General features: G+C 46.9%; 1 protein-coding gene across 2 annotated transcripts in view; it reads left to right on the top strand.

The window, feature by feature from the left end:
* The window catches only part of ryr3 (ryanodine receptor 3), a 73,113-nt gene that overhangs the window by 50,602 nt on the left and 7,030 nt on the right, over positions 1 to 15,481 (top strand). Inside the window, exons 55-88 of one of the 2 annotated variants that reach the window (XM_067241183.1) lie at positions 64 to 126; positions 311 to 386; positions 591 to 714; positions 942 to 1,057; positions 1,227 to 1,416; positions 2,004 to 2,053; positions 2,194 to 2,254; positions 2,408 to 2,646; positions 3,295 to 3,376; positions 3,593 to 3,723; positions 4,004 to 4,122; positions 4,454 to 4,652; positions 4,801 to 4,895; positions 4,979 to 5,124; positions 5,287 to 5,374; positions 5,472 to 5,564; positions 6,660 to 6,827; positions 7,029 to 7,088; positions 7,182 to 7,316; positions 7,589 to 7,701; positions 8,697 to 8,793; positions 10,079 to 10,191; positions 10,345 to 10,396; positions 10,533 to 10,589; positions 10,828 to 10,927; positions 11,146 to 11,225; positions 11,405 to 11,481; positions 11,906 to 11,979; positions 13,149 to 13,163; positions 13,995 to 14,075; positions 14,259 to 14,347; positions 14,426 to 14,554; positions 14,819 to 14,923; positions 15,305 to 15,386. In XM_067241183.1, the coding sequence (XP_067097284.1) occupies positions 64 to 126; positions 311 to 386; positions 591 to 714; positions 942 to 1,057; positions 1,227 to 1,416; positions 2,004 to 2,053; positions 2,194 to 2,254; positions 2,408 to 2,646; positions 3,295 to 3,376; positions 3,593 to 3,723; positions 4,004 to 4,122; positions 4,454 to 4,652; positions 4,801 to 4,895; positions 4,979 to 5,124; positions 5,287 to 5,374; positions 5,472 to 5,564; positions 6,660 to 6,827; positions 7,029 to 7,088; positions 7,182 to 7,316; positions 7,589 to 7,701; positions 8,697 to 8,793; positions 10,079 to 10,191; positions 10,345 to 10,396; positions 10,533 to 10,589; positions 10,828 to 10,927; positions 11,146 to 11,225; positions 11,405 to 11,481; positions 11,906 to 11,979; positions 13,149 to 13,163; positions 13,995 to 14,075; positions 14,259 to 14,347; positions 14,426 to 14,554; positions 14,819 to 14,923; positions 15,305 to 15,386 (3,499 nt within the window). The remainder of the gene's footprint in view (positions 1 to 63; positions 127 to 310; positions 387 to 590; positions 715 to 941; positions 1,058 to 1,226; positions 1,417 to 2,003; positions 2,054 to 2,193; positions 2,255 to 2,407; positions 2,647 to 3,294; positions 3,377 to 3,592; positions 3,724 to 4,003; positions 4,123 to 4,453; positions 4,653 to 4,800; positions 4,896 to 4,978; positions 5,125 to 5,286; positions 5,375 to 5,471; positions 5,565 to 6,659; positions 6,828 to 7,028; positions 7,089 to 7,181; positions 7,317 to 7,588; positions 7,702 to 8,696; positions 8,794 to 10,078; positions 10,192 to 10,344; positions 10,397 to 10,532; positions 10,590 to 10,827; positions 10,928 to 11,145; positions 11,226 to 11,404; positions 11,482 to 11,905; positions 11,980 to 13,148; positions 13,164 to 13,994; positions 14,076 to 14,258; positions 14,348 to 14,425; positions 14,555 to 14,818; positions 14,924 to 15,304; positions 15,387 to 15,481) is intronic. The other variant, XM_067241184.1, reaches the window with a different exon arrangement.

Below are 15,481 nucleotides of genomic sequence, written 5' to 3'. Positions count from 1 at the left end.
CTAACCACTGAGCTCCCCCCATGGTCTCTGACTACAACAAAGTATTGTCACCTCCCTCTGCAGGATGGTGAATTCATCCCGGCACCTGTGGACCTGCACAACGTGACTCTGACCAGGGACGTACAGGTGAGTGGTCACATGACCTCCATTTCCTGGTGGCTTCCTGCCTCTTCTCTCTGATTGGATGAACACACCTGCAGTAGAGCCCAGCTACAGAAGGTTCCGTGTGTAGCGAAGTCGTGTAGCGAGGTCGTGTAGCGAGGTCGTGTCGAGAGAATCCCTACCTACTGTGTATCTGCTGTGGCTCCAGGGGATGGTGGAGGTGGTGGCGGAGAACTACCACAACATCTGGGCCAAGAAGAAGAAAGCTGAGCTCAGCAGTAAAGGTACTCTGTCATCACACTGGCTCCTTATTTGGCTCCTGGTTGCACCAATTCTGCATTACAGATCTGATCATGCAGAACAAATCCTCTCATGGATTGATGGATGGATGGTTACACACATACATAGATAGATACATACATAGACTGATTCTGTATTTCTTCTTCCCCGGGGTAAATGGTTCCTGTTGTCCGTCTCTCCCCTCTCAGGAGGAGGGACCCACCCCCTGCTGGTGCCCTACGACACCCTGACCGGCAAGGAGAAGTCCAGGGACCGGGAGAAGGCCCAGGAGCTCTTCAAGTTCCTGCAGATTAACGGCTACGCCATCAGCAGGTCAGGAGGTTCACGCAGGCTCCTCCCAGCTCCTTCTTCTGTTTGAGCGGCAGTATAACTCTATACTCAAACATAGCAAGCTTCAGATAGTAATATCAAGAGATGTGGCTGATTGAAGAAGGGTTTAGTTGAACTCGTTGGATGAGGGGTAGAGTTGCAGCCCTTCAAAGCAGCTAACCCTGGCAAAGCAGTCACCAAGCGCCTGTGGTCTTCCCTGGTTTTTCCAGGGGCCTGAAGGAGATGGAGGAGGACTCGTCTTTGATGGAGAAGAGGTTTGGCTACAAGTTCCTGAAGAGGCTGCTGAAGTACTTGGACTCAGCCCAGGAGTTCATCGCCCACCTGGGTCAGTAGAGCGTCGGCTCACATTCCCTCAGAAATAGAGTCATTTGAACTGAACTTAAGTGAACTGAAAGAGTAGTGCTCTCATGGTTTTTGTGTGATTGAACGCAATGGTGAGTTCTTGAGTTTCCCCTGTTGACTCTAACTCTCTCTGGATCCGGGGGTCGTCGCAGAGGCCATGGCAACCAGCGGGAAGACGGACAAGTCTCCTCACGACCAGGAGATCAAGTTCTTCGCCAAAGTGCTTCTCCCGCTGATCGACCAGTACCTGAAGAACCACTTCCTCTACTTCCTGTCCACACCCAGCAAGAACCTGAGCAGCAGTGGCTATGCCTCTAACAAGGAGAAGGAGATGATCACCAGGTACCAGGAAGACCCTCTCCGTCTGGAGTGATCAAACTCCTAAGATAGATAGAATCTATCTTATCTACTCCTAGAAGATAAGAACATAGACACGCAGGTCAAATATGTAGTTTATTCACAAGCTCGGTTCCTCAGATGGTCGCTGTGAGTATTGTAAGCATAGGCTGCATAAATGACCCCATGGACAGGAACTCTATACGCTCTCATGCTGTGTTGTTCAACGTACATCTGAAATGATCACTGAATCTGAGTGTTCTGTATTCTTAGAATCTGGAGCCCCAAGACTCAAATAACACCTTGTTGAAGTTAAACATGTTTCCACATTACCAGACTATGAAAACTTGGTATCACAGTCCTAACATCACTCTGTAGGTTCCTGCTCATTAGCCGCAATCCTCAACCATCTCGGTGTAAAGGTTTTCCATGTCACAAAAAAGGACACGGGTCAATTCAACACTGGATAATGCACGTTCATTCTTAAAGTTCATCTCTGCCAACACTGTCTTTGGTTTCCTGCTTGGTCTCTGCCTTACATTCTCTGTTCTACCTGTCTCTATTCATCTCCTCCCTGCCCTCCTGTCTTCTAGCTTGTTCTGCAAGCTAGCAGCTCTTGTCAGACACAGGATTTCCCTCTTTGGTAAGCCAGGCCACATGGGCCTTCTCCCTGTGTGCTGGTGTGTGTGTGTGTGTGTGTGTGTGTGTGTGTGTGTGTGTGTGTGTGTGTGTGTGTGTGTGAAGAAGCTCCTGTAATCTCTGGATGATGTGTTCTTCCTAAAGGGAGTGATTCTGCCATCACGGTCAGCTGTCTACACATCCTAGCTCACTCACTGGACGCAAGGTGAAGGACCTAAACGAGATAGTTGAACCATTTTTGTTCAAAGTTTGTCAGTTTTTTACTGTAGAGCAATAAAAAAAACTGTATTAGTTGAAGGATATTTTCTACTCGTCGTTGACCCAACTAATAGCTTCTGTGCTTCCATCCTCGCTGTAGAACGGTGATGAAGTCCGGCTCGGAGCTGGTGAAGGCGGGCTTGCGCACGTTCTTCGAGAATGCGGCGGAGGACCTGGAGAAGACGGTGGAGATGCTGAAGCTGGGGAAGTTCGCCCACTCGAGGGCCCAGATCAAGGCCATGACTCAGGGCTTGAACTACTGCACGGTGGCACTGCTGCCCATCCTCACCGCCCTGTTTGAACACGTCACGCTGCACCACTTTGAGGACGACCTGCTCCGTGAGTCCTCTTGCTCACGACCTTGCTCACGACCTTGCTCACGACCTGCTCACGACCTGCTCACGACCTTGCTCACAACCTTGCTCACAACCTTGCTCACGACCGTGAACCTAACGATTCAGTACACAGAACAGTAGTAATAATAACAATGAGAAAAGTGAGAAGTGTATTCATTTATCTGACACTTCAATGTAAAGTGACATACAGGTGTGGGAATTTAAACCTGTTACCTCTTAATCAGCAGTCAAACGCTCTAACCACTGAGCTGTCTCCTGGTAACTCTGTCAGGTCACTGAATGGATTCCCACCTAGCTGTAGTTACTGACAGAGGGGTGTTTCAGAGCTGTAGTTACTGACGTGTGTTTCAGAGCTGTAGTTACTGACGTGTGTTTCAGAGCTGTAGTTACTGACGTGTGTTTCAGAGCTGTAGTTACTGACGTGTGTTTCAGAGCTGTAGTTACTGACGTGTGTTTCAGAGCTGTAGTTACTGACGTGTGTTTCAGAGCTGTAGTTACTGACGTGTGTTTCAGAGCTGTAGTTACTGACAGACGTGTTTCAGAGCTATAGTTACTGACAGACGTGTTTCAGAGCTGTAGTTACTGACAGACGTGTTTCAGAGCTGTAGTTACTGATAGACGTGTGTTTCAGTGAATGATGTCCAGCTGTACTGCTATCGCATCCTGACCAGCCTGTACTTCCTGGGCACGGGGAAGAACGTCTACGTGGAGAGGTGAGCGGTGGAGATGTCACTTCCTGGTGACAAGCTCACACTGAGAACCTACCTGAGAACCTCATATGAGAGCTAGCACTGTAGCACCACTAATTCTCTCTCTATCTCTCTCACTCTCTCTATGTGTCTGTATATATGTGTGTGTGGTGTATGTATATGTGTGTGTTTGTATGTGCATACATGTGTGCATGGTGTTTGTGTGTGTGTTCTGCGCAGGCATCTGCCTGCCCTGGGCGAGTGTTTGTCCGTCCTAGTGGGAGCCATGCCCGTGGCCTTCCTGGAGGCGGAGCTTAACGCCCACAACCCCCTGTCTGTGTTCAACACCAAGACCCCCCGGGAGAGGGCCAGTGAGTCCACACACAGTCCTACTCTACATTACAACACAACCACACCATCTACACTACTACACAGCACATCAAAACACACAACCACACCATCTACACTACTACACAACACATCAAAACACACAACCACCATAAACTTAGCCGTCCACAGAAACCTTGTCTATAAGAAAGTCTAAGCGTAGCGATTTTATTTTCATATATAATTAACTCATTTCTTAGTGATAGCTCATATCCATCACTGGTGTGATCAGTGGTGAGTGATACCTTGTTGCTCTGCACCCAGTTCTGAGCATGCCCGACACGGTGGAGGAGATGTGTCCAGACCTGCCCGACCTGGAGCGCTTGCTGAAGGACATCCACGACATCTCAGAGTCCGGTGCTCGCTACACAGAGATGGCTCAGGTTGGCAGGGCGGGGGCAGGAAGTCAGTTCACCCAGGAGAGCTAGTGCTGCCCTGATGAGGGCCCATCCATCCCTATGGAGGGAATGCAGGAAGTTGAGACTTTTCGGTGCAGGCACCTTTCTCAAAGCGAGTGTGTTGGTAGTGGAAAACACACAGGAACCATGCAGATCTGGTTTAGCCGAATCACATTTGTTAGCTGATGTAGAAATGATCATAGTATTGTTGATCTTCTTCTCTGGAATTTCCTTTAGGATCTTGAATGTCGTTTAGGATCTTGAATGTTATTTGTGATTACCTGAGCCAGCTGAACTGAAAAGGCTCTTCCTGCAGGTGATTGAGGTGATCCTCCCCATGGTGTGTAACTACCTGTCCAACTGGTGGGAGAAAGGTCCGGAGAACTCTGACCCTGACACCCTGACCTGCACCAGGGTGACCTCGGAGCACCTCAGCATCATCCTGGGGAACATCCTGAAGATCCTCAACAACAACCTAGGGATGGATGATGCCTCCTGGATGAAGAGGCTAGCAGGTCAGGCTGCTTTTTCCGGAAAAGTCCTTTGTGGAATGTTTGCACTGTGTGCTATTTGTTGTGTGTCGCTTTGGGTAAAATGCCCAAGTCTGCGAAATGAATACAAATGCAAATAGAAAGTAATCATGACACTTTGTTATCACTGCAGTTTACTCTCAGCCAATCATCAGCAAGGCTGCTGCGGACCTCCTGAGCAGTCACTTCCTGCCGACGCTGGAAAAGCTGAAGAAGAAGACGGTGAAGGTAAGAGGAAACGGCCTCGTCTCACGTTACGTCCAATAGACCCGTGCCAGGGTGGTGTGATGACATCATCACCGTGCGTCCAGGTGGTGTCAGAGGAGGAGTTGCTGAAGGCCGAGGGGAGGTGCGACACGCAGGAAGCAGAGCTCCTTGTCCTGGATGAGTTTGCCGTGCTCTGCAGAGACCTCTACGCCTTCTACCCAATGCTCATCCGCTACATAGACAACAACAGGTAGGCTAGCAACTTCCTTACTGCTAGACACTGAAGCATAAGTCCCATCTGCAAGTGACTTATCTTAGCTCATAAACAAGATTCATGTGATGACTAATAGGCAGGATAGGTACATTCATTCATGTTAAAGAACTAAACACCAGTGTGCCTGCTGCTCCTCAGGTCCAGATGGTTGAAGAAGCCAGACGCAGACTCCACTGAGCTCTTCAGGATGGTGGCCGAGATCTTCAACCTCTGGTGCAAATCCCACGTGAGTCTGTCCTAATTGCCTCAAGTCCCACATCGTTGTTTGGGTTTGAAGGACTTGTCTGAGGGCTCTGTGTGCTGTCTGTCCTCTAACCTTACAGAACTTCAAAAGAGAGGAGCAGAACTTTGTGGTTCAAAATGAAATCAACAACCTGGCCTTCTTGACGGGAGTCAGCAAAACCAAGATGACTAAGGTTTTTATTGCTTTTTATATATTGGATGATTGCTTAAAAAATATAGACAAGTCTGCCCAGAGATTGCCTCAACAATGAACTATAAATGAGATGCATTATTAATATTATTATTAAAGGTATAGCCAAGCAGGAGAGGAGGTCTGTCACCTTTAGCTTCCACGTCCGTGTCTTCAGCTGACTCATTCCCAGCTGCGAGACACAGGAAGTGAGTCACAGTGGCCTGAGGCTCTCGCCCTCTGGAGAAAAGCCTTTATCACTCCTGCAGGCCAGCAGGCCTGAGATGATGAAGTGAAGGCTTCTGAGTGGAGAGGAGGAGAGACTCTGTCAGCAGGAAAGACTCACCAACATTAGGTCTTCCTCAGGCTTCTTCAGACTTTGTCAGCACATTTGCTGTGCCCTGCAATTAGTTTGATTATGTTTTCATCTGCTGAGCAAATGTGCTATGCTAGTAGAAGAGCTATACATCAATGTGATTGGTCCACGGCATTTTAATTAAACTCTCTACACGTTGTTTTACAACGGCAATGTTTCACGTTGACATTTTGCAGTAGTAAATGTGAGTTGGGAATTCATAATACACAATTTGGATCCAAAAGCAACTACTTTGACTGTCACAGTAAAGTTTGGTGTTTGATTCATTCTGACAGGGCCATCGTTCTTTTGAACTCACTGGATATTCAGACACAAGTGCTTGGCAGCAAAACCCCCCCCCCCCCAAAAAAACGACATTTTCTCTGAAGCTTCTAATGCTATGGGATTAAAGATTGTGCGGTCTCAGTTTAGCCTGTCAAAAGATTGTGCGGCCTCAGTTTAGCCTGTCAAAAGATTGTGCGGCCTCAGTTTAGCCTGTCAAAAGATTGTGCGGTCTCAGTTTAGCCTGTCAAGAGTACAACTATATAGCAGGGGTGTAACGGTTCACAGAAGTCACGGTTTGGTACGTATCGTGGTTTTGGGGTCACGGTTCGATATGAGTTCAGTACAACAGGAAAAGGCAACAGTTCACATTACTTCAGTTCCACATCCTAAACGTTCTATGTGTAACGTACTGACCGTATAGCTCCCAGTGTTGCTGATGATCTCCTCTGCTCTCTGCAGTCGGACGGAGACCAGGAGAGGAAACACAAGCAGAGACGAGGAGAGCTCTACTCCGTTCAGACCTCCCTGATCGTGGCGGCGCTGAAGAAGATGCTGCCCATCGGCCTCAACATGTGCACCCCCGGAGACCAGGAGCTCATCTCCCAGGCCAAGACACGTTATAGCCTGGTGAGCTATAACCCCCCCCTCTGTGTTCACAACCAGAGGAACCATAGGAAGGGAATTGTATTAATAATGATAATAATAAGGTAGATGCCTTTATTCAAAGCGATGTACTGTAGAAAGGGGGGGATTTGAACCTATGACCTCTTGATCTGCGGTCAGATCACGTCTCAGGCGTTTTTCACAATCAAATTTTTTCCCGAACAGAAAGACAGTGATGATGAGGTGAAGGATTACTTGCGCCTGAACTTCCATCTTCAAGACAAGGTAGGCTGGATAAGAGGACTGGGTGCCTAGCTTTTTTGCTTTAGACCAACGTGTTTTTAAACATGACTGTTTTATGTGTGTGTGTGTGTCCAGTCTGAAGACCCAGCAGTGCAGTGGCAGATGAACCTGTACAGGGACGTGGTGGTGAAGACCGAGGAGCAGACTGATCCAGAGTTCACTGTGGACAGAGTCCAGAGCATCACCGCTGCAGTCTACAACCTGGAGCAGGTGACCACACACACACAGAGACACACATGCACACCTATACACACACACACACACACACAGACACACATGCACACCTACACACACACATGCACACCTACACACACACACACACACACACACACACACATCGAGACACACATGCACACCTATACACACACACACACACAGACACACATGCACACCTATACACACACACACACACATCGAGACACACATGCACACCTATACACACACACACACACACACACTTTAATGTGCTGCTTCTTCTTCAGGTGGAGCTGCCTCTGAGGAACAAGAAGTTGGTGCCGCAGAAATTACTGTCCAAGCAGCGCAAGCGTGCTGTGGTGGCCTGCTTCCGCATGGCTCCTCTCTACAACCTGCCCAGGTACGGCAGCTCCGACCCCTCTCACACACAACCACAGCAAACTCCCACCACCAGGAGAAAAGACAATGGTTTTGATTCTCAGTCAGGGTATGAAGTATAAGTATTTGGATTACTCTCCGGATCTGGGTCAAAATCAGACATACTTCCACCGATGCTGTCAATCTAGGTTGATATAGAAGATCACATGCCATCTATTTATGGAGCTAGGTATCAGGTCCAGGTATCAGCTGCTTCTGTCTCTCAGATCTCTGTTCCTCCCAGCCCTCTACTCTAACCTCCTCTTACTTCCTGTTGTTTTCTGCATAATGCGATACTCTCCCTCAGATACAAAAATAACAATTACTTCCTGAGTGGCTATCGGTACGTTTGGCTGGAGAAGGCATTCCAAGGCTCTAGTTTTGACCGCCTGTTTTCCATGCTAACGGTAATGTAAGACATCGGGGCGAATGCGTCATCTCCCCTCTCCCCCATCCTCCCAGCCCTATGGTGACTCACTCAGTCTCCAGTCTGCACTGTTGATTCTGATTGGTCAACCTCAACAAAACAACCAATGGTCTCTTTTGAATTATTAAGCGGTAACGTATCATGGGCAGCTGCTATGCGGTGTTATAGGGTGTGATTGTCAACATCATGACTGTGTTACGGGAACTTATTTATTTAATGTACTTACTTGTAAATGTTTCTGTAGTGTATAACTGTCCTTCCTGCTATTTAGATTTTGAGTATTCAGCCAAGTCATCAAGCAGGTTGGGCCGATTCTGTTCCTTCATGAAGCTGTCAGAGGTGACCAGTCAGAAGAGCCAGTGGGTTCCACATCGACCAATCACAACCCTGCCTGGAATGCACTTCCTGTTACTTTTCCCTTCTTCTCATCCCCTGCCCCTCCGACTTACCAAAAGCCACCCTAATATCACTCTCATTCCTCCTCTTTCCTCCCTCCCTCCCTCCCTCTCCTCCCCTTTTCCATTCCACCACTCTCCCCCCTCCTCCCCCAGGCATCGCTCTATTAACCTCTTCATGACTGGCTATCAGAGGCTTTGGATAGAGACAGAGGAGTACTTCTTTGAGGAGAAGCTAGTGCAGGACATGGCAGTAAGTACCGGGCTCGTGTCTCTGCCAGCCTTGGCCTCAGCCTTGCCCTGTATGCCCTGTGTTGGCGCCGCTCTGCCAGTCCTCTCCGGCGAATGCTTCTTGAGCCCCGTGCCTGTCGAGCCCTTGGAGCACGTCAGTGAGGGCCCCCCAGCCCGGGCCCCCCTGGGCCCCCATGCTAGCTGTGCCAGAGCCTCCAGACAGAGGCCTCTCAGGGGCCGGGGTCTGCATGCCAGACACAGGAGACTCAATGTCAGCCCCGCCGCCCCCCACGCCTCTAGAAACACAGGCTCTCTCCCGAGCGGGGTAAGAGGGGGCCCAGCCCTCGGTCTCTAGCTGTTTTGATGTCAGAGCTGGACCCCCATTAGGTGTCGTACCGTCTCTGTAAGTCTGTGACGTGACCGTGACAGTGACCTCGGTGGCATGCTGGCTTCGTGTGGAGATCATGATTCAGCTGTTTTTAGCGGTGTGCCACAGTCGACAAATCCACCATTTTGAAACAGCATCCACTGTACGCTCGTAATTATACAATTAATATACGTAGAATGATATGTCATCTATCATGATTTCATATACATTCAGTTTCTCAGAAGGATCACCAGGGAAGTTATTGGTAGAAGGGTAGATTAACCATATCTGAAAACAGAATAGAAAAGTACTGCTTTTTACTGTACCTGCGTTTGCTGGTTTTGTTTTGGCGATTGTCTAGTTTTGATTCATCTGGACTAATGATGCGTCACCACTAACTGGGGTCATATATCCTGTCAGCTGTCCACACACTGCATCCCATCAGCTGCATCCCAATAGCAACGTGCATGGACAACTGATATGGAACACATCCCCTCCTCCATTCAACAAACCCCCGCTGCCCTATCCATCGAGGGTGACGCTCATCTGCATGCATGCTGGTAGTCATGTTAATGTTAATGGTCAATGCTTGGTTTCGGTGTAGTTGTTTTCTTTCTAAAGCAGACTTAAAACATGTCGGTGATTGCTTGAAGTCGTGGCCTTAGTATCAATGTGGTAGTTCCCATGCGAGTGACTGACCTGATGAGCTAGATCAGCCTTTCTCAATCCTGGTCCTCGTAAACCACCTGCCCTGCATGTTTTAGACGTTTCCCTGCTCCAACACACCTGATTCGAATGAAGGGTCGTCATCAGGCTTCTGCAGAGCTTGCTAACGGCCCATGCGTGAGAAGTGCTGGAGGAGGGAAACGTCTAAAACACGGACCAGGATTGAGAAAGAGGAGATTCCGAGCTAACTACTGACCCCTGTGGGTTCCTGTAGAAGACCCCGATGAAGATCGTGGAGGAGGAGGAAGAGGAGGAGGCAGAGGTTCAGCCCGACCCCCTTCATCAGCTCATCCTTCATTTTAGTCACAACGCTCTCACAGAGAGGAGGTGAGGAGAAAGCTGGCACAACGAGCAAACGTTTCTGCACTTTATCTGTGTATAAAACCACAGGGTTTCTCCACACCTCCTCCGGTGTTGGTCGTTAGTGAACTTGCGACCTTTCTGTGTTAACTTGACTATCGTGTTCTTTCTTTTCCCCAGTTACCTGGAAGAAGATCCTTTGTATATTGCGTACGCGGACATGATGGCAAAGGTGCTTCCTGTAGCTAAGATCAGTAGAATAGGGTTCAGAGATTACATCGGCACGTTACAATGACAGTAAATACTGTTCATGCTAGATACATTGTAGAGTCTCGATGGATTTATTGTCATATCCCTGTTCTCTTCAGAGTTGTGCAGAGGACGAGGAAGAGGAGGAAGAAGAAGGTAAAGAGAAGACGTTTGAGGTGAGTGTTAGTCCCTGTGTGACCTCCATACTGCCGTGGCTGTACCCTGACCTCACAGGGATGCTCATATCATCACAGTCTCGCATGCTGACAGATCCTATTCTCCTCCTATTCACACCGTCGTATTAGTGACTGATGGCACTGACATTTCAGAGAAACTTAGGTTGTTATTTCAACACACTGTTTGACTTTGATCTGACTTTTAATGTGATGTGTGCGTGTGTGTGTGCGCCTACAGGAAAAGGAGATGGAGAAGCAGAAGATCCTGTACCAGCAGGCCAGGCTGCACGCTCGTGGCGCTGCTGAGATGGTGCTGCAGATGATCAGCGCCAGTAAAGGTGAGGAGGAGGAGGAGGATGGTGGAGAATGATGGGGATGATGAAGATTATTATGAGGAGGATGTTGATGTGGCGAATGATGGGATGAGGATGATGAAAAGAAGGAGGTGGAAGATGATGCAGATGGGGAGGATAATGATGATGATGACTTTTTACTACAGACACAAAGCCAGCACAGGATACAGTGTGGCTTGACAAAGTTCATGTATTGTTTCCAGGGAGACTGGGTCCCATGGTCACCTGTACCCTCAAGCTTGGGATTTCCATCCTCAATGGAGGCAACGTGCTGGTCCAGAAGGTCAGACACACACACACACACGCACACACACACACACACACACACATATCCTCATACACACTAATATACACAAACACTAATATTTCACCACATTAACTCAAGATCTTGAACAAAAATCTGCCTAACACTATTGACACAAAAAGGAGCCTTGTTAAACATTATTTATTTTCTTATTGAAGAAAATGTTGAGCTACCTGAAAGACAAAAGAGATGCTGGATTTTTCAAGAGCTTATCAGGACTCATGCAGTCATGCAGGTATTGACAGACAACTTAACTGTTGAATTTCCTTCAAGATCATTATGCTGTGTTCACACCGAACGCAAAGCGACATTTTTGTGCGGCGTACATTTGCTTAACAGACGTATTCGAAGAAATGGAGGGCATACGTGTTGTAGCTGTTTGTGGTCATCCTCTGCCAACCACACTACTTTGTATTCGTTTATAGTCGTCATTTCGGAAATGGTTGACTAAGAAGAAAAAAGAAAACGCTGGCTCCCTAGCGATTCGCGCGAATAAACACAAATGAACGAGTAGCGAAAATTCGCTTCATTTGCGCAAATAATTTGCTTTGTGTTTGTTGTGAACAGAGCATTAAAGGGAATTTAACTGACTCAGACAGTTTTTCCATATCTCATCTGATGTCTGTGCCTTGCTGATGATAGCCGTGTTTGTTTCGTAGTGTCCTGGACTTGAACGCATTTGAGAGGCAAAACAAAGCAGATTGTCTTGGGATGGTGACAGAAGAAGGATCGAGTAAGTGAACAGACACATCAGGATTCAGTAGATGCTACCTGTTCAGCCAAACCATGACTCTCTCTGTGTCTGTGTTTCTATCTTTCCTCCAAATCTCCATGTTGGTTCGAGCCAAGCTGTTGGTCACATGTTGGTGTCACACAATCTTCTGAATGACCCTGATCTTAAAATAACAATGAAATTGCATTCAACCCGAAATGCGATTTTGATGATGCACGCTCTTATTGGTTGTGCTACAGTCTGAGAGTCAGTAGTCCATGAGACGTCACTACCAGATGAATGTCTGGTGACCAGTCACCGAGTGTGAGTAAGAGTTAATGACCCTGTGCTACAAACTATCTTCTAGGAAGCTTGTCTTTGATCAGATGAAGCACATATGGGGTGTAAATATATAGCCTGCTAAAGATGATAGCAGGCTTCCAAGAATTAAATGTCCCATTTGAATTTCATTCACTGTGAATTAATAGAATCAGATAGTAATTTTAGAGTTATGGTAGTTATGTTTTGTTTTTTTTGTCTACTCAGTGGAATAGCAGGACAGACAGCTGTAATGGAGTGACTGTAGCACAAGCACTAAAATCTTCAAGGGATATTTGAAACTCTAATTTGAGAGAAAGAGCCAAAACATGGACCTTCCTTCAAATATCAATGTCTAGTTACAGGCATCAGAGAACTCAAGTCTGGTCTGTCTCTAATAACACCACAAACGCACCACACAACCCTACACAAACACACTCATACACAAACACACAGTACACTCATGCAAACAACACACTCTTACACAAATACACCCATACACTGAAAAAACAAGCTCATACATAAACACACTCACAAGAAACATCCACCCCACTTCACATACTCTCCCTAACTACAGTTCTACCTGTATACCTCTAAATTCCAGTAAATATATATATTTTTTTGAAAGGTTTTGTAAAAAGGTTCCATACCGTAGGTATCTTAAGTCCCATGTGCCTAGAAGCCCCCTCCTTCTTAAACTTTCTTTTAACTGCATGTTCATTGTGTCATCACTCCTACAGTAACTGATGTCTACACATTTCTATCTTCCTCTTTTTCCCTATTGATACTCAATGTCTTCTCTTCTGCTTATGTCTGCTTTTTTTTGTTTGTCTCCTCCCATTTAAAAAAAAATAAAAAACCATCGATGACAGACAACTCTGAGAAGGGTAAATACTGTAGCTTATTTAGATTGTGCTCATTCCGCCATGCGCCATCCTGTATGTCACCTCCATGCGTAAGCCATCCCTGCCTCATTTTACCCCCCCCCCACCCCTTCCTCTCTGGGGAGTGCTTCACCTCATGGCTCTATCTGTAGGGAGACTTGCATGCTAGTCTAAGGCTTTCTAGACGCTGTGCTTGTGTGTTTGTAGGTACTATTTTTTCTTTCCGTAACATTACTAACTGATATCATACTACTGTGGTGGGCAAAAGCGCTCCTCTTCTGACGTTTAACCAGAGTTTGGTGGATTCGCTTTGACCTGCTTTGGAATGATTTGGGCTTATTTCACACAACACTTTGTATAGTGAAGTCAAGTCACTTTCAACAGTAGTATTTCCTTCAGTGCTGGTGGAAGGTTTGATGGAATATCCTGTAAAAAAAAAAAAAAACCTTCTATCTATATATCTATATATAGATATATCTGTATATAGATATATCTATATATCTATATATATAAAAGACTGGTGAATGTGAAAGTTACCTGGCTAACCCCAGCTTACTGAAATGTCCTGGTGTCTCACAGTATTCATTAGATCACTTTTGAAGCATTTTCAGTCAGGTCAGTGCTTGAAGTCCCTGGGCTTCCAAAGTGTTGTGAGCAGCAGACCCCCCCCAGCTCAGCAGCCAGTCTCTGTCCTGTCCAGAGTGCCGGGTGCCCAGGGGGAGTTTCATATGTTGATGACATGTTGATGACATGTTAATGATGACATATTAAATGACCCTGTATGCTGTGACCTGGTCTCAAAGTGGCCCTCACACTCATCTCCTCTGCCCCAAGGTTCCAAAGTGCTACAGAACGATGAGTTCACTAAGGATCTTTTTAGGTTTTTGCAACTTCTCTGTGAGGGTCACAATGGAGGTAAGATCATGACATCGTCAAATGGAACCACAATTCTTGTTTTTTTTTTATATACATTGTATAGTAATTTATAGTATTGTTAAAATATATAGCTTTCCTATAGCAAAATAGGAATTAGCTATTAAGTAGCTGACTCGTATCAAGTCAAAATACAGCACTCCGTGTGTGATGTGTTCTTGCTAGATTTCCAGGACTTCCTGAGGACTCAGACAGGAAATACTACCACGGTCAACATCATCATCAGCACTGTGGACTACCTCCTGCGCCTTCAGGTGAAACAAACACAAACACACGCCATCATCACTGTCTGAGCATGAAATTGAAATACTAATATGCGATCTGTTTCACAGGAATCAATCAGTGATTTCTACTGGTATTACTCTGGGAAAGACGTGATTGACGAGCCAGGACAGATTAACTTCTCCAAAGCCCTGGCTGTGGCCAAGCAGATCTTCAACTCCCTCACTGAGTACATCCAGGTAAGGCTCAGGCCCTCTGTTTGTTGTTACAATGCAGGCTAACCCAGCTGCAGACAGTATGGCAGCACAGGTTATGGGTGAGCTGCCATACTACTAATTTCCCCCAGGGGATTAAGTGCTCTAACAATTTCTGCAGCTAATGCTTCTAAAGAAATAAAATCCTCTCATCGACCTGTTCACTGCTCCTTCCCCCTCCCCATGCTAACCCTCCTTCCTCCCCCCATATCCATTATCCACTCCCCACCTCTTTCTCTCTCTCTCCAGGGTCCGTGTATTGGGAACCAGCAGAGCCTGGCCCACAGCAGACTGTGGGATGCAGTGGTTGGCTTCCTGCATGTGTTTGCCAACATGCAGATGAAGCTGTCCCAGGTGAAACACTGTCACTCTTCATCTTCCTCTCATGGAGAGGGCCACATCAGACCAAACCTTCTTTAGAGCGCAGATCAATACAGAGATAGAAAGGACAATGAAATGATGAATTGAGTCGTCATGATTTAATGTGTAGCTGTATGGGAGTCAGGTGGCTGAGCAGTGAGGGAATCGGGCTAGTAATCTGAAGGTTGCTAGTTCGATTCCCGGTCATGCCAACTGACGTTGTGTCCTTGGGCAAGGCACTTCACCCTACTTGCCTCGGGGGGAATGTCCCTGTACTTACTGTAAGTCGCTCTGGATAAGAGCGTCTGCTAAATGACTAAATGTAAATGTAGCTGTATACTGAGATAAGGCTGGTGATTGGTGGTGTTTGTGCAGGACTCGAGCCAGATTGAGCTGTTGAAGGAGCTGATGGATCTTCAGCAGGACATGATCGTCATGATGCTGTCTCTGTTGGAGGGTAAGAGTTCAGCACTCACACGCAGACACCATGACACGTGGTAAACAGGCCATTTTATGAAGGGATGTAAGACTAAACATCAAAACGCTTGCTAG

The sequence above is a fragment of the Osmerus mordax genome, chromosome 8 (genome assembly GCF_038355195.1).
Source record: "Osmerus mordax isolate fOsmMor3 chromosome 8, fOsmMor3.pri, whole genome shotgun sequence".
NCBI lineage: Eukaryota > Metazoa > Chordata > Actinopteri > Osmeriformes > Osmeridae > Osmerus > Osmerus mordax.
Note: the sequence above shows the minus strand (reverse complement) of the source record. Positions and strands in the feature narration are given on the sequence as shown.